Source organism: Sphaerodactylus townsendi, linkage group LG07 (genome assembly GCF_021028975.2).
Source record: "Sphaerodactylus townsendi isolate TG3544 linkage group LG07, MPM_Stown_v2.3, whole genome shotgun sequence".
NCBI classification, from domain to species: domain Eukaryota; kingdom Metazoa; phylum Chordata; class Lepidosauria; order Squamata; family Sphaerodactylidae; genus Sphaerodactylus; species Sphaerodactylus townsendi.
In genome coordinates this window covers 113,979,080-113,996,864 of record NC_059431.1, presented here as the reverse complement: position 1 = coordinate 113,996,864, position 17,785 = coordinate 113,979,080, and the positions used below count along the sequence as shown (strand labels likewise).

Below are 17,785 nucleotides of genomic sequence, written 5' to 3'. Positions count from 1 at the left end.
TGATTGATTGATTGATTGATTGATTGATTGATTGATTGATTGATTGAATGAATGAATGAATGAATGAATGAATGAATGAATGAATGAATGAATGAATGAGAGTGAGTGAGTGAGTGAATGAATGAGTGAGTGAGTGAGTGAGTGAGTGAGTGAGTGAGTGAGTGAGTGAATGAATGATGAGGGAGGGAGGGAGGGAGGGAGGGAGGGAGGGAGGGAGGGAAGGAAGGAAGGAAGGAAGGAAGGAAGGAAGGAAGGAAGGAAGGAAGGAAGGAAGGAAGGAAGGAAGGAAGGAAGGAAGGAAGGTAGGCCGCCCTTCCCAGGTGACTTATCACAAAAATTCATAGTTAAAATTAGCAATCAGTTCCCAGTAGTGCCATAAAATCAATTCTGAATGAATCAAGGGAGATAGGAAAAATGGAGAATGGGAAAGAACAAGAAGAAAGGGGAAAGAGGGGAAAGGAAGAGGGCAAAGATATAAAGGGAGGCCAGCAATGTTGGACTGCCTTTGCTGCCCTCAACCATAGGCCTGCTGGAATACCTCTGTCTTCCAAGTCCTGTGGAACTATGATAGGTTCTCGTTGGGAAACTAAAAGAACCACTTTTGTCTGATTCCAGAGGGGGAGCTGTGTTAGTGCCCTGCAGCCGGAACCTGATGTACGGAAGGCTCCTGTATGAGGGCATAATCTTTCATGAATCAGAGCCTGCTTTATTCAGACGTGCCAAGAAGCACGGGCTCTGGCTCGTGACGCAGCCACGTTCGTTTTTCAGGTGCCGCAAGATTCTTCCTTGTTTTGACATGGACTCTTGCTTGTTTTCCTCTCTCTTTCCCCTGCAGGTTTGTATGCAGCTTAGTTTACTACGGTCTTACTCTCAATGCGGGTGACCTGGGAGGCAGCATCTATGCCAATCTCGCTCTTTCTGGGCTGATAGAGATCCCTGCCTACCCGCTCTGCATCTACTTGATTAATCAAAAATGGTGAGTGTGGAACTGTGGGGAACTTTAACCCCTGACCCATCATCTCCTCCACCCTGGTCACGTGATTTTGTCGTGATTTTAATGACCTCTGTACCTGCTGTTAATGACCGTTCTGTTCTTTTGAGACACTAAATGCAACAGATAATGTATGCGTTTTTCCAGTGTGGGAGGTTCTGCATTATTTGTCTTTGATTATTATTGACCTTTAAGGAAAGGGGATGTTTTGCTTAAATTGTTCCACCCTGGATGGAGTATTAAAGGCGCTGTTGCGCTGTACACATTTTATTGATACATCAGTTGGAGGCCACTCTGAGCTTGCCTTGACTGGGAGAGCGGGATAGAAATCCATAAATAAGTAAATGGTGGATTCAGTCAAGATCTGTCAACCTCCGGCAGTAATGAGGCTCTTGGATTCAGAAATTGGTTTATTGACAGGAACACTACTAACAGAATGATGATGATATCCATTCAGTTGTTCTCGACCCTTGGCGACCCGACATGAAAGCTCTTTCCACATTTTTCGATTAAGTACTGCTTCCTTCAGCTGGTTGATGCTCATGCCTGTATCAGCTTTTATGGTATCTAGCCTACAAGGGCCAGATCCAATACCTTCCCATCGGCCATTACAAAGGGTTGTTACTTATCCATCCCTCTCCAGGATCAGGTTTGTCCACACTGTAAAAATCAAGTGGAGACTCTTGCTCACATTATTCTTGACTGTCCGAGATACATGGGCATCAGGAATTTTTCTCCCAGGCTGGCCCTAGACAAATCTGAAAGTGACTCTGACTGTTCTGTTGTGGAGCTTCTGTTAAACAACACAGATGTCATGTTCTTGGAAAAAGTAGCAAAATTTCTTTTACAAGTGACAGAACTTTCTAAGTAATGTACACTGCTATATGCAGTCTTCCTGTCTGCGTTTTGAATGTACTCTTGATTTTTATTTCAAAAATGTCTGGCAATGCTCTAGAACCTATTTTCAAATGCCAAATAAAGGTTGTTGTTGTTGGTATCTAGCCATCGTGTTCTTTGGCGCCCAGATCTTCTGCCGCCTAACAGAATACAAGCAAGCTTTGCAGGAACTAAGTTTTACTACTAGTTATCCTTGCCCCAAAACGCACACTCACTCGCTCACTCGCTCGCTCGCATATACGCTCGCTCGCACGCACGCTCGCACGCACGCACGCACGCCCCCCGTCTCAGCATCCCAGGTGGGTGAGATCCCTAGAAACATTCTCAGGCTGCGTAAAGCCTCCAAGGCCAAAACAAGGATAAGCACCAGGTGCTGGCTGCCTGGAAGGATGAAAAAAGTCACTGCATGCCTAAAAACGAAAGTCCACACGCCCAGGGCCAACAGCATAACAAGCCAAGGACTCCCACACTACCACCTCCTCCTGGCCTACCCTGTTGTCTCATGGCAAGAGCCAGGGAAGAGATGAAATCTTGACAGGGTCTTGACAGATTCTTAAGCCCCGTTCACTGTTCATAGTTGGGTTTCAAGCTAGCATTTGCAGTTTGTGGGTCGACTCCTATTTGTACTAATCATGGCTTGTTTGGGTGTTGGAATTCACCACAGTTTGTTCAGTAGCGCTGCCCCATGCGGCCACTTGGGGGTGGAAAAGGCCACCAAGTTGCAACCAGCTTATGGCGACCTGTAGGGTTTTTAGGGGGAAAGGCATCCAGGGGTGATTTGCCCTTGCCTGCCCCCGTGTTGCAAGCCTAGACTTCCTTGTTGGTCTCCCATCTAAGTACAAACCAGGGCCAACCCTGCTTATTTCCCCAAATCTGATGTGCCTGGACTAGCCTGGACTACCCAGATCAGGGCAACCACTTGGCCACAGATATAAATGGACAGAGAGAGCATCTCCCCTGCTAGTAGGCAGAGAGGAGGAAAGAAGAAAGCAACCTGGGGCTTATGCACAAACCAGAATTTGTTAGTCTGAAAGCCAACCGTAGCTTGTTGCGCAAACAAACCATAGCACATTGTGATGTTTGAACTCGGAATGCCCTGGGAGTTTGTTTATACCTGGCATCAGGGTGTTTGAATCTGGGGCGAAGGATTGCAAATTAATGTCTAATCTCAGTGCTTCAAATTTACTAATATTTGTCCCACCTCCAAAAACACAGTCAAGACCCCAGCTAAGCTAAAAAAATACAGTCAGAAGTTTGGATCCTCTTTGTGTTCCTTGTGACTTTGTAGAAGATGAGAAGCGATGCCACGTGAATAAAGCAAAGAACATGTCTCAGCATTTTCTTTCTGGCTCATCAGGTTTGGCCGGAAACGGACCCTTGCAGCGTTTTTGTGCCTGGGAGGACTGGCCTCTCTCGTTGTCATGTTTCTTCCTGAAAAGAAAGGTGAGGGGTTATGCCTGTGTATGCGGTTTCTCAATTGTGGAAAGTCTACAGCAGCCCTTTATCTTCTCAACAAAGTTTGGCAAAAATAATAAAACAGAAGCAGTCTTCTGCTGCATATATCCAAGGATCATCTTTGGATTTGTCACAACCAGAAGCAGAGAATCTCTGTGGGTCTGCCAGACAGTGAGTTGGGGCTTGAGTTAAAAATGTGTGACTCTCAAGTCTAGTTCTTCTCTTTATTATACTTCTTTTGGGGGGCTTATAGAAAAAAGCAGTTGTGGGATCCAAAAATTTTAGTAACAGGTTCCCATGGTGGTGGGATTCAAACTGGCGTAGCGCCAATGGGGCTGGGCGGGACACAACGGGGGCGTGGCTGGACATTCCGGGGGCGGGGCATTCCTGGGTGGCGCTGTGGCAAGGACGCAGTTGCTGCGCCGGTCCTTGGCCGGGAAACGAATGCACGCAGGCGCAGGCTGCCACGCACGCTGGTGCACCTCCTGCTAGACTGCTTCAAGTTCTGCGCACTACTGCTGAGAGGAGGGGCGTAACTAAGGCAAAAATCACGTGGCAAAATCACCAATTAGTAACCCCCTCTCGGCACACACAAATAATTAGTAACCTATTCTCGGGAACCTGTGAGAACCTGCTGGATCCCACTTCTGCAAAAAGGCTTCTTTTAAAGAACATGAATGTCCAAGTTTTAAACCTATCTGCGAACAAAATTATTACGCCAGCTTTTCTTTGGAGCGGTTTCCCATGTGCAGTTAGTTATATTTATGGAGAATTCACTAAGTCCCAATTGTGCATTTCATATACTTTTAGTAGATAACAGGAAACTGCAGTAGAGGCAGCAGATCTTCTTTGGATTGTTGAAGGCTTTCACGGCCAGATTCAACTGGTTCTGGTGGGTTTCCCAGGCTGTGTGGCCGTGGTCTGGTAGATCTTGTTCCTAACGTTTCGCCTGCATCTGTGGCTGGCATCTTCAGAGGTGTATCACAGAGAGAAATCTGTTACACGCTGTGGCCAGTGAGAAGGGAATGTTTAGTGGGGTATATATTGTCCATGTCCCAGGGTGGAGAACCAATCAGTAAGTGTTTTGGGTGGAATTTGCTATGCAAAGGTGTGGTTGACTGCATTGTATTGTGGGTGGGGTTTTCAGTCCATTTACATTCATGTTCGCATTTGCATTCCCTGCAGCAGCAACAGTATTAGTGAATGCAAATCCTACGTCTGGGTGTAGTCCATTGTCCATGAGCCTAGCATGCCCTTGGCCTTTAATTCTGGTGTTTTTAAGTACTGGTAGCCAAGCTTTGTTAATTCCCAGAGTCTCTTCCTTCTTGTTGAAGTTGTCTTGGTATTTCTGGATTTCAGTAGCCTCCCTGTGTAGTCTGACATAGTAACCGTCTGAGTTGTCCAGAATTTCAGTGTTTTCAAATAAAATGTTATGTCCAGTTTTGCTTAGAGCCTGTTCTGCCACTGCAGATTTTTCAGGATGGTTAAGCCCCTTCCCTCAGGATCCCAGCAGGATGAAATCACTAGCAGTGTTCTCAAGCGAAGCGAAGTCTTCAAGGCCAGGCCAGGGATCAGGCAGGTGCCCCATCCTTAACAAAGCATCTTGCTTCTGCACGACTGGAACAGGGGTCTGCAACCTGAGGCTCTCCAGATGTTCATGGACTACAAATCCCATCAGCCCTTGCCAGCATGGCCAATTGGCAGGGGCTGATGGGATAGGTAGTCCATGAACATCTGGAGAGCCACAGGTTGCAGACCCCTGGACTAGAACCTTAATTGCGATTTCCTTGCTGTTTTTAAAAGCATATTTTCTGATCAGTTCAGTACCCGTCCATTGAGCGATGGCCTCCCCATAAGACTAAGTCCCCCAGAGTGTGCAAATGAACAAAGCTGGCTGCCAAACGTTTGACAATTGTTGTGTTTTCCCGAACAGCTGCAGGAGTGTTTGCTTTTGTAAACAGCCGGTCCTTGTCTTTACTGGGAAAGCTGACCATCAGTTCTGCATTTAACATTGTGTACATCTACACGTCAGAACTCTACCCTACTGTGATTAGGTAAGAAAACTTCTCCTTGGGTGGGTGGGTGTTGTCTGTGTTGTCCGTATGCTGGCTGTATGTCCTGCTTTTTTGCCAATGAGTTCAACATATAAAACCAGTAGGGACCCATGGCTCTCGTGGGGGAAAGCCCTACTGCTTCCCTCTTCATCAGGTTGCCCACTTGTCTGCTACCATAAATCAGCCATGACTTGATGGCACGCACACCCATCCCTGTTATATAACATTACATAATGGCCATGTGTTCCGGGAGGGGGGAGGGTCCAGTTGAGCCAGTTGGGGTGGGGAGGGTTGTTGCCTGATCTCTCCCTTTGATGCAGCCGAGCAGAATGGCTGATGATGAGACCACCTGTTCCTCTCAGTGGCTGCCACAGGAAAAGCGCCTGCTTTTTAAAAATACAACTCATCCCAGTTGGTCGGTAGAGAGCAGCTTTGACTCTCTGTCCAAACAGCACGATCCTTCGTTGCTATATGTTGGGAGTTCTGCTGGGGAACGGCTTTCAGTGTTCAGACACCCCCTCTGGATCAAAGAAGTGCAGTTAGAAGTCCGCATTGCCCTGCTGGAAACATTGCTGTTTGTCATTTCTTGTAGGAACGTCGGAATGGGTGCCTGTTCCATGTTCTCCCGAATCGGAGGGATTATTGCTCCTTTCGTTCCAGCTCTGGTGCGTCTCAACTTTGCATTTTGTCTCTTCTCCGAATACTTCAAAGAAATCAAATGCGCTGTCGAAGGCTTTCACGGCCAGAATCACTGGGGTGCTGTGTGGTTTCCGGGCTGTGTGGCCGTGTTCTAGCAGCATTTCTGGAAATGGCCGTGTTCTAGAAAGGCTGCGTTCTAGAAATGCTGCCAGAACATGGCCGTACAGCCCGGAAACCACACAGCACCCCAAATGAAACGTGTGTTGCACAAATCTGTTCTTCCTTTGCAAGAGGCAAAGTTCTCCTTTTCTTTTTTTTGACACCGTACTTTTCGTAGATGCCCATTTTTTTCCCTTCAGTGAGCAGAGATGAGGCTAGGTGAGAACATTCTTTTTCTAGGATCAGTCGCTTCGGAGAATAACCACGTGTGGCAGTTTGCCACTCGCCGGCACAGGTCAAGCTTCGTCCAAGATCAGGCAGTGATCGAGAGTAGGAATGCCAACTCCAGGTTGGGGAATTCTTGGAGATTTGGGGTTGAAGTCTGGGGAAGGACCTCATCAGGGCCCAGTGCCGTAGAGCCCACCCTCCAAAGCGGCCATTTTCTGTCGGGGATCTGATCCCTGTCTTCTGGAGATCAGCTGTAATTCCAGGAGATCTCCAGGCCTCACATGGAGGTTGGCAATGGCTGCTGTGAACGGTGGGCCGTGCCTGGCAGATTCTGTTCTTACAGCAACTCAGCTTATGGTGGTTACAATTGCAGCATTCACTTATCACGCCTTTAGTACATCTCAATAATGTCCTCTTATGTCTTTTAATTGTCACAAAACTCCGTATCCATGATCCTCAAAGGGACAAAGCTTACTGTTCTCAGAGACTTCGCATAGGCTGCAGTGTGCTGCAGCAACGATTCATCCAACTCTTTTTTTTTATGCTGAATGATAGACGGAATGTCCAATGGCCAATCCGAATGCTTGAAACTGTTTGAAATGAACGGATGGTGCTAATATAGCTGTTTTCGAAAAAATCTTCTTCGGATCGTTTTGTCAGTCTTCGTTGGGATAGTTTCCCCATCTATCTTGCTGGTATCTTACAACCTAACTATAAAATGTTGAGACGTACTAAAGGCGTGATAAGTGAATGCCGCAATTGTGACCACCATAAGCTGTATTGCCGTAAGAATTGCACTATTTGTTGTGTTTTCCCTTAACTTCACTATTTATGCACTTTATTGTTGTTATGCACATATATAAAAGCGGTTGATGCAACGCGTTTGTGTGTTGTAGTGAGTTTTAACGTTGCATCTAGAGAGTTGATTGGCAGATGCCGTTCCCAAGAGTTCCTCTCGGCTATTCCGACTCTGAGAAGGCAGCAGCAGACACACCTTGTGCATAGAAGGGAAGGCGCGCACCCAGTGGTGGGATCCAAAAATTTTAGTAACAGGTTCCCATGGTGGTGGGATTCAAACTGTGGCATAGCGCCAGGGCAGGGCACGACGAGGGCGTGGCTGGGCCATTCCGGGGGTGGGGCATTCCTGGGCGGGGCTGTGGCAAGGACGCAGCCGCTGCGCCGGTCCTTGGGTGGGAAACGAATGCACGCAGGCGCAGGCTGCCACGCACGCCGGTGCACCTCCTGCTAGACTGCTTCAAGTTCTGCGCGCTACTGCTGAGAAGAGGGGCGTAACTAAGGCAAAGATCACATGGCAAAATCACCAATTAGTAACCCCCTCTCGGCACACACACATAATTAGTAACCTACTCTCGGGAACCTGTGAGAACCTGCTGGATCCCACCTCTGCGCGCACCCATGCTCAGTCTGTGTTCGGAAACGCAAATGAGCTGGTCGTTCTGCGTTCCTGAGGCTTGCTTAAAACAGATGGACCTCTGAAGCCACCTTCTTGCCTACCCTGTCTGGTAGTGACTCCAGCAGAGTACGTTTCCCGTCTGAGATCATTTTAAGTGGAGATGTTATTATTATTATTATTTATTAGGCTTGATAGACCGCCCAACCCCCGAAGGGCTCTGGGCGGTGTACAATGAGACATAAATACAATATAAGATCTCATAAATACAATAACAATAAAACATTAAAATTCATTAAAATACATTACAGCAGCAATTCCAAAAATTACAGGTAAAAATACATGCACAGATGCATGCACAGATGGCGCCCAACCCAAAGGCCAGATGGCGCCCAACCCAAAGATGTTGGAGGTTAGATCTGGATACCGCTGAGCTGCAGCTATCAGCTTGGGTCTTCTTGGGGTCCCCCTTCTGCCATAGCAACTTGCCCAATCCTTCAGAAGTTTTCAGAACTCTGCACTTTAGGGCCCAATCAGAGGCCAGGGTTTTTCTCATGTGGCACCCCATGTGTGGAATCCCCTGCATCCCTTTGCTAGGCACTTGCCTTGTACTGAGCCGGTGTAGAAATATAAATGAAATAAAATCCATTTAAAACCATCATGAAAACCATTATGAACAACCCATAAACTTCAATTACAATGATCTAAAGGAGCAGCAGTGGCGTAGGAGGTTAAGAGCTCGTGTATCTAATCTGGAGGAACCAGGTTTGATTCGCAGCTCTGCCGCCTGAGCTGTGGAGGCTTATCTGGGGAATTCAGATTAGCCTGTACACTCCCACACACGCCAGCTGGGTGACCTTGGGCTAGTCAGCCCCACCTACCTCACAGGGTGTCTGTTGTGAGGGGGGAAGGGAAAGGAGATTGTAAGTCCCTTTGAGTCTCCTGTAGGAGAGAAAGGGGGGATATAAATCCAAACTCTTCTTCTTCTATGAATAGAGGCTTAAATCAGTGAAATGCAGTCCCAAATAAAACTATCTTCAACTACCATTTGAAGATCCAAAGCGAGGGGACGAGGCATCGACTTTCTAGGGAGGTTGTTCCATAATGGTGGGGCCATCTCTGAAAAGGCCCTGTCTCATGGGAACACCAGATGAGCTTCTTCAATGGGTGAGGGGGTCAGGAAGGTCTCTCGCCGCAGTTTTCATGCCCAGGTAGGAACATGACGGTCCTTCAGATACCCTGGTTCCAAGCCAGAACAAGTTGGTTGCGCAAGGACAGTTTTGTATGAAGGGAAATTGGCGGGACGAGGGAGCGTCTGGTATCAGGGGAAGCCCTCGGCCTCCGTGTCCTGTCGTTGGTCTTCCTGGGCAGCTACTCTGCCTCTGCATGGAACCAGATACTGGAGGAGATAAACCACTGGTGCGATCCACAGAGGTTTCTTGTTAGGTACTGGCATGCCTGGGTCCTACTTTCTAATAAGCAGTCTGATAAGATCCAGCGCATCACAGTGGACTTATTTAAAAGAAAAGAGGAAGAAGAAGAAGAGTTTGGATTTATATCCCCCCTTTCTCTCCTGCAGGAGACTCAAAGGGGCTTACAATCTCCTTGCCCTTCCCCCTTCACAACAAACACCCTGTGAGGTAGGTGGGGCTGAGAGAGCTCCGAGAAGCTGTGACTAGCCCAAGGTCACCCAGCTGGTGTGTGTGGGAGTGCACAGGCTAATCTGAATTCCCCAGATAAGCCTCCACAGCTCAGGTGGCAGATCTGGGAATCAAACCCGGTTCCTCCAGATTAGATGCACGAGCTCTTAACCTCCTACGCCACTGCTGCTTCCCCCTCCCCCAGGAAAAGAACTGGGGGAGGGGGTCCCCCTTTCTGACTTTTCCCCCCCCCCCCCCTTCTGTAGCATCACGCGGAAGGAAGGAGATGCCGATACAGGTCTCTTCATCTCTTGTCCCCACCCCAGCCTGACAAAGGGACTGTTTTTATAGACCTGATGTTCTTATACTGCTCAAACATTGCGCTCTTCATGCTATACTTTGGGACGAATTCTCACAATGAATTGATGCGTAGAGGCGCTTGTGAAGCAGATCGGTGCTGAGTTTGCGTCATGATGTGCTTGTGTATCTGTGTGCGTGTTACCACAAGCCAAGCCGCGACTACTCTTGGGCCGTGCGTTCTTTGCCACCGTTGAGAAGCTGGAAGAAGATTTAATGTGCAAATACGTGGCGGCCGTAGACGCTGGGCAAACGTGGGACGCTGTTAAGCATGTTGCTTTGCTGATCTTTGTTCGTGATTTTTTACAGAGATCTGTGCAGTGGTCTCTGCCTTACGTCGTGTTTGGAGTGATGGGCTTGCTGTCGGGCTTGCTGAGTCTCTTGTTGCCCGAGACCTTAAACAGCCCGTTGCTGGAGACGATATCGGACCTGCAGGTTTGCTCTTATCGGAGGCTGGGCAGTGAAGCTGTGGCCCTGCAGACGCTGGAGGGCTCCCGGGTAAGACCCTCTGGAACCTTGTTAACCCTGTCCCTCTGAAAGAAAGAAGTGTCTCCATTAAGTCTGGGTACGAACAGGAATACCATATCTTGTTGGGCCAAGCAAACAAATCATGCTCACCCCTTTCTGTTGGAATAGTACCGGAACAGGGGCACATAGCCAAATATCTTGAACTATTAACTGAACCCCAACAGAGATGGATTATTACAAGGGCCAGATCCAATACCTTCCCATCGGCCATTACAAAGGGTCGTTACTTATCCATCCCTCTCCAGGATCGGGTCTGTCCACACTGTAAAAACCAAGTGGAGACTCTTGCTCACATTATACTCGACTGTCCGAGATATGTGGGTATTAGGAATTTCTCTCCTGGGCGGGTCTTAGACAAACCTGAAGGAGACTCTGACAACTCTGTTGTGGAGCTTTTGTTAAATAACACAGAGGCTGTGCTCTTGGAAAAAGTAGCAAAATTTCTTTTACAAGTGACAGAATTTTCTAATTAACGTCCAATGCTAGATACAGTTTATCTGTCTGTGTTTTGAATGTACTTTTGATTTGTACTTCAGAAATGTCTGTAATACTCTGGAGCCTATTTTAATATGCCTAATAAAGGTTGTTGTATTGTATTGTAAGTCTGGGTAGTACCAGATCTTCTGCCACAAGGGGAAGAATCACAGAGTTGGAGGGGGCCATACAGCCCCCTGTTCAGTGCAAGATTGGCCTAGAGCAGGGGTGGCCGACCTATGGTGCTCCATATGTTTGTGGACTACAATTCCCATCAGCCTCTGCCAAGGGCTGTTGGGAATTGTAGTCTATGTGTCAGGACCATGCCTGTCAGTGATTAGATGTCTTGCTGTGTAAGAATTGCAAATGTTTTCCTGTGAATGCTTCCCTGTTTTCCTCTCCCCTCCCTGGCAACCTCCTGGCGCCAGCTTATCTGCAAGAAGGTGCGAACGGTTCCCAGATTCTTTGAAGCTCTGTAGTGCCAATGGTGTAGTAACTGTAAGGGACATTTGGTGTGGGGCGAAACGGGGGTGTTGAAGTATATAGTTCCTGGATCTAATCTCTCTAGCTTAGATCCAGCTTTCGTATGTTACTCTACGCGTTGTTAGAAATAAACTGCTTTAGGATGTTATTATTATTATTATTTTATTATTTATTAGATTTTAAACCGCCCATCCCCTGTACAGCAGGGCTGCAACAACAATACATAATAACATTAAACACAGCAGGCTAAAAACAACAGTTTACACATAAAAACTAGGGTTTTTCCTACGGTCTTTGTTATTTCCACGTTCAAGAGTCTGACACTATGAACATCTGGAGCACCATAGGTCGGCCACCCCTGGCCTAGAGCATCCTTGACAAATGGTTGTCCAGCTGTTGCTTGAAGACTGCCAAAGAGAGGGAGCTCAACTTCGCTCTAGGCAGCCAGTTCCATTGCCGAACAAATCTCACTGTAACCAAAAAAATGTTCTAATGTCCCGCCGGTACCTTTCCACCTGTAATTTAAACCCATTATTGTGAATCCTGTCCTTTTCTGCTAACCGGAAGAACGCCCTACTCTTAAGTCACCGTTCAAAACCGCAAAGACTCCTAGCCGCTTCGGGCACCCTTCTGGCTTGTGTGCAAATATGCTGAAGCCGCATTCTGCCCTTTTAAGCAATGAAGTCTGACGTCACCGCAACGAGCGTGGGTTTTCCCACGCGGTGCCTAGACGGGCTGGCATCCCAGAAGTGTCTCCCGTCAGTCAGGACACAAGTTTTCCAAGAGAGGAGGGACAGTTGGCTAATTGCCTTCTGAGCAGATGAGCAAGGTATTTCTCTGCTCCCTTCTTCGTACTTCACATCTGGGCCTTCATGGCTAGGGGACAGGACTGGCTACCATCTCACAGGAGATCACAACCCCAGAAATGGGGATAGGAGGACAAATGTTCCCTGTCCGGGCATGCACACATTTTTCCAGAATGGGTCCGCCAAAGGACAGCCAAGAGAAGAGAGAAGAGGCTTCAGAAGGGTTAGGAACTAGACCAGTGATGGCGAATCTTTTCGAGACCGAGTGCCCAAATTGCAACCCAAAACCCACTTATTTATCACAAAGTGCCTGAATAACCCCCTCGAGCAGGGGCCAGCCTGCTGTAGCCTCCAGCAAGTCCCACATGCGCCGCTCTGTGCCTCTCTAGCATCTCTGCCGCCTCTTCCCCCCACCCCCACCTCAGGTAGCAGCCACCTGGAGCACAGGCACCAGGCCCACCAGCTGAGGTGAATGCACATCAAGTCCAGCGGCCCATGCCAGCCTAGATGTGTGTGCTATTTTCCCCCCACATGATGAACTCTGTGCACGTGTGCCCACAGAGAGGGCTCTGGGTGCCACCTCTGGCACCCGTGCCATAGGTTCGCCACCACTGAACTAGACTGGGATCTCCAGCCTTGTGCCACACGCACCCTGTTGCTTGCTGACACTTTCCCTGGAGCTGCCAAAGGTTTTTAGAAAGTGGGCCCAGCCCTAGTCTTCTCATTGAGATTTGGGTGGCCGTGCAGACTCGGAAAAAAAGGTTGTTTTGGATAGCAGCTGCCGTCAGCACAAGGATGTTCACTATGGCCCCTTCGGCACATGCAGAACGATGCACTTTCAGTCCACTTTCACCACTGTTTGCAAGTGGATTTTGCTATTTTGCCCAGCAAAATCCTGCTGCAAAGCGCATGGGAAGTGGATTGAAAGTGCATCGTTCTGCATGTGCGGAAGGAGTGTACGTGACTGAAGGTAAGCCATAGCATTTTGTGACTGCACCAACTACATGTGTCAGAATTCCAAAAGTGCCCACAAGACCCCTGAACTAGATCCCGTGTGTGTGTGTGTGTGTGAGAGAGAGAGAGAGAGAGAGAGACAGAGAGAGAGAATCCATGTGGCTGCTGTGTGCATTGCCAAAGTGTGGCTTCTCACCCGTGGTTCTGCTCAACCTGGGGTGGAGGGGCCGTTTAATCCTGGCATGCGCCAGTTACATGCCCAGTGAGGTCATACACGCAAAAGTAACTCTGGTCAGATTGTGCCGTTCAATGCATGCTGAGGTCCTTCTCTAATATCAGGATCTCGTTTTCCTCTCAGTCTGACCAAGAAAGCTCGGCGGGAAGCGACAGCGAAGACGAAGAGTTCTACGATGCAGATGAAGAGACTCAAATGATCACGTGACGATCGAGAAAACACCTCCGTTTAGTCACCGCCTTTTAAAACTCTGGTCAGCCTCACCTGAACAAATGTAAACGTGGATAACAATGGAAGTGGGCGGAAAAGACTTGGAGTGGCACCATTCCGCCTGCATCAGGAGAGAAACAGAATCTATCCCTCACTGATGCCTGCTCTGTCAGACGGAAACCCACCCCAGTTCTGGGCGATGTCGGAAATGCAGCGGGCGCAGGATAGGACACTATTTGTGAAACCTAACAATTGTAGCCAGATTTCTCCTGCGTGTGTTGTGAATTTATTCCTTCCAGACAGGCTGTTCTGTAAGGATTGCAAGTTTGCTGGTGAGAGAGATTGCTAACCACGTAACGGGAATGTGGAAGAAAAATCTTGAAACATAGCGAGGGGTGATCTCTCTTGGCTGTACAGGGAATATTTGCCACTTCTGCATTCAGTGGCATTTTAATCTAGCTTGGAAGGAGAAAAACCAGGAATAATGACCTGGAAATCTTGCCACGCTGCAGAGACCAGATCACTAAAAAGATAATTGAATCACGGACAGGGATCTGCAAAATCAACTTTTAATTTTCCTTTTTTGGGGGGTCAGCTTCGACTGTTGTGCTAGGGTACCACATAACACAAGAGCTGTGGTCTTTGTTAACATAGTTTTCATTATCAGGAATCGTATATCTAGTCACCAGGGCAGGGTTATCCTTGTCCTCCCACCCGCAGCCTGCCAAGGCAGGAGCCAATCGGCCGGAATCCTGCTGGTGAAGTCTAGCGAGGGAAGTATAACAAGCGTTGAGTTCTGAACCCCTCTGTTTGTTTGCTGCTTCATGTGCATGGTCTTGCTTAGCCAGGCATTTCTGTTTCTCAGAAATGAGTCACAGGAGTTGATTATCCTGCTCTTTTTTTGGAGGAGGGAGATGAAAGCGTTTTATTTTTTTATTTTATATTGTATCATTTGAATATTCCATTTTATATTAATACTTTTCTTCATTTGTTTTCAAACAACACATTTTCCCCTTTTTCCCCTTCCTCCACTGTATTTTCTTCATGGTTTTATCAAACAAACATCGGTAAGTTCATTCTTTGTAATCTCTTCTCCCATATCTCCTCATTGACTCCAGCTTCTTTCATCCAGTTCACATATATTGTCCATATTTTCAAAATTTTGCTCTGTTTATCTTGCCACAGTTTATTTTTTGTTATCATATCGAAAATGTTCAGTGTCACTAGTTCCCAGATATATTCCAACCATTTCTGGATTGTCCATTTTTTCTTTTCTTTCCAGCCTAAAGCTATTGTTGCATGTGCTACTTTAATCATTATTTTATACATATAGCTATATTTTTTCTACCCTTCTATCCTCCATTACACCCATGAACATTAAATCATTATTTATCCCAATATTAATCTTCACCAGATGAAAGCGTTTTAAGCAGCAGAGTAAATTCAGCGGGGACAGGCTTCTCACGGTCACATGTACTTGCGTGCGCTCTCCGCAAGCCCTGCTCGCTGTCGCTCCCTGAATGGAAGTTTGGAAAGAAACTGGAACTGGGAATCTCAAAACCCTTCCAGCTCTGCTGCCATTGTTAAGCTAGCCACACAGGACAAAAACGGGGTGGTCCTGACCATGTGAGCGTGTGGGTTCATCTGGGACAGTGGTTCTCAACCTTCCTAATGCCGCGACCCTTTAATGCAGTTCCTCCTGTTGTGGTGACCCCCAACCCTAACATTTATCCGTTTTACAGATGGAGAGCACTGATGCAGAGAGTCTTAGGCGACCCCTGTGAAAGGGTCGTTCAACCCCCAAAGGGGTCCTGTGGTGCCTCCCCGACCGCCCGTCCCCCTGGGGCGAGTGTGCGTCCCTCCTCCCTTTACCTGGGGGTTGTCTTCCCCAGCCGAGATCTTAAATAGCCTTGCCCACAGGGTGCCTTAGCCCTAGGCGTACCCTGACACCCTTCCTGCACCTTTTCCCTCGCTCTGTTGCCTCACTGAGTGAGGGTTGGCCCACCTACTGGGCTTCCCACCACTTTCCCTCCCCTGTTGTACCTTCACAGGGTTGGGACCCAACAGGAGTCCCCCAGCTTGTTCCCCAGCACAGCTGGCCTACAGGACTCTCCCTCTCTCTGCCCTCCTGGGCTACACCGTCCTCTTTCCCTGCCTCTACACAGCTCTCTCCTCCACCCTCTTCCCTCAGCCAACGCCCCTGAGCTTCCATTCCCACCCCCTTATATACCCTTCCATCTCCCTGCCTTGTCCCAGCTGCCATCCCCTCTGATCAGGCTCAGCTGAGACTGGGTGAGCCCGGCTGGGCTTAGAGCCCTGCCCCCGCAGTTCCTCGGCCTGGCGCACTTGTGGCGGCGGATCAGCTGATCGCCCAGCCGGAGGATCAGTAGGTCGATGTATCGACATGGCGTCTGGTCCAGGTGCCGGTGAATCGCCGTGTTGGGGCGGCGGCGGCGTCCCGTCGGGGCAGGGAAACGGCAGATCGGCCAAGCAGTGCGTCGTCCCCTCTCAGCCTCGGACGAGGTCGCGGTCTCGATCGGCTCCGGAACAAGTCTGGGCGCCGCACTGGGGCTCGCGCCCAGACAGGTCCTGACCCCCAGGTTGAGAACCACTGATCTGGGAGAACGTGATCCTTGAGGAACATTGGTCCCTGGCCATACAGGGATTTAAAGGAACTAAATTAGAAGCCAATGTAGGTGGGACTGGGCGGAAGCAATAGGGTCTCTGTGACACACTCTAGTCAACACTCTGACCTGTAGTTTCCAGTCAGTGTTCCAGGGCAGCCCCACAAAGAGGACATTCAGTAATCTAATCTAGACCTTATCAGTCACAAGCCGCTGCCGGAAAGACCTTCATGAGAGATCTTAAACAGAACAGGGCTAAGGCTATGGCTTCATTGTGGGTTTGTAGGAGGAGGAAGAAATGAGAACGAGCACTACTTGGTAGCATACTCGGAGGCAGCCACCCCCACATCCCCGTGATATCCTGCTGGTCTAGCTGTCTCCTCACACACATCTGTGTCATGTCAGAGGTAGGAATCTCTCTGGCGGTGGTCACAATTCAGACCTGAGGACATGGCTCCTCATTGTAGAATCTAATGGTTTATGCTGACACTTACTGATTTATTTGATTTCTAAGCTGCCCATCCTTATATGGGCTCAGGACATCAGTCAAACAACAATAAATCAGTAATTTTTAATTCTCAAAGCATGTATGTAAATATAAGAACAGGTTGAAGAACAGGCACAGATGTTTTAGTCCCAACGGTCACATTCAGGGGGGGTGTAAGGAATTCCAAAGAGCAGAAATAAAAGGCTTTTGGTTGAAAGACCGTTCATTCAGACATCCTAGAAAGCTCACACACACGTCATGACAGGAATGAGACCTCCCGCCTAAACTACAGGTTATAACATCCCCTGTCCCATCCCCCTCCCGGTGTCTCCAGTCCCAGTCTCATTCTCATGGGAACGGAATGGAATGCTCATCTTGCACCATAAGATAAGCCCTCTAACAGTGTGGTTGCAGCGGATTCTGGCCCGCCGCCCGTGCCAAGGAATTCAGTCAAGGCCAAACGACTGTGAAGAGAATCAGCACCGCTGAGATCTTTACATTCTGCTTCTCCTAACAGAAAACCCTTCCCCCCCGGTTTCAGTGGAAAGGCACGATGAAACGCAGAAATAAGGGAGGGGGCATCGATGTTTTCTGAATACACCCATTGATTATAACCGGAGGAATATCCCACCCAAGAAACCAAATATTGCAAACGATTGCGATTAAAGCGAGAGTCCAGAATAGCGTCAATTTCATAGTGCTTGTGTCCATCAATTATAGTCGGTGGGGGTATCTCCGGAGGGTCGTGCCAGGCATCGGAAACGGGAGCCTCCTTGAGCAAACTGGAATGAAAGACGGGATGAATATTACTTAAGGAGTTAGGCAGTTCTAAACGGGCAGTAACATCATTGATCACTTTTGTAATCCTAAAAGGACCCACGAATTTCTTGCCCAGTTTTGAATATTTGTGTACGTCTCTAAGGTTTTTAGTAGACAAATAAACCCAAGCCCCCACACGTAAAGGGAAATCAGAACGATGTTTATCCGCCTGAAACTTTTGTGAGTCCTTGGCTTGCTTTAAGGCAGTCTGGACCGTCTTCCACCCCTCAGCCAGGGATGAAATCCACTGCTTGAATTCTGGAGGTCTCATTCCTGTCATAATGTAAGGAATTCCAAAGAGCAGAAATAAAAGGCTTTTGGTTGAAAGACCGTT

The 17,785-nt window shown here is 48.2% G+C and overlaps 2 protein-coding genes across 2 annotated transcripts in view; one reads left to right on the top strand and one right to left on the bottom strand.

The window, feature by feature from the left end:
- The window catches only part of LOC125437073 (solute carrier family 22 member 15-like), a 62,547-nt gene that overhangs the window by 13,907 nt on the left and 30,855 nt on the right, over positions 1-17,785 (bottom strand). The window lies entirely within an intron of this gene.
- LOC125436924 (solute carrier family 22 member 15-like) lies at positions 235-13,787 on the top strand. The gene is made up of 6 exons (XM_048504302.1): positions 235-976; positions 3,246-3,331; positions 5,277-5,397; positions 5,990-6,062; positions 10,141-10,329; positions 13,435-13,787. Exons 2-6 carry the CDS (start codon positions 3,310-3,312, stop codon positions 13,516-13,518), a joined length of 489 nt encoding a protein of 162 aa, XP_048360259.1. The 5' UTR covers positions 235-976; positions 3,246-3,309; the 3' UTR covers positions 13,519-13,787.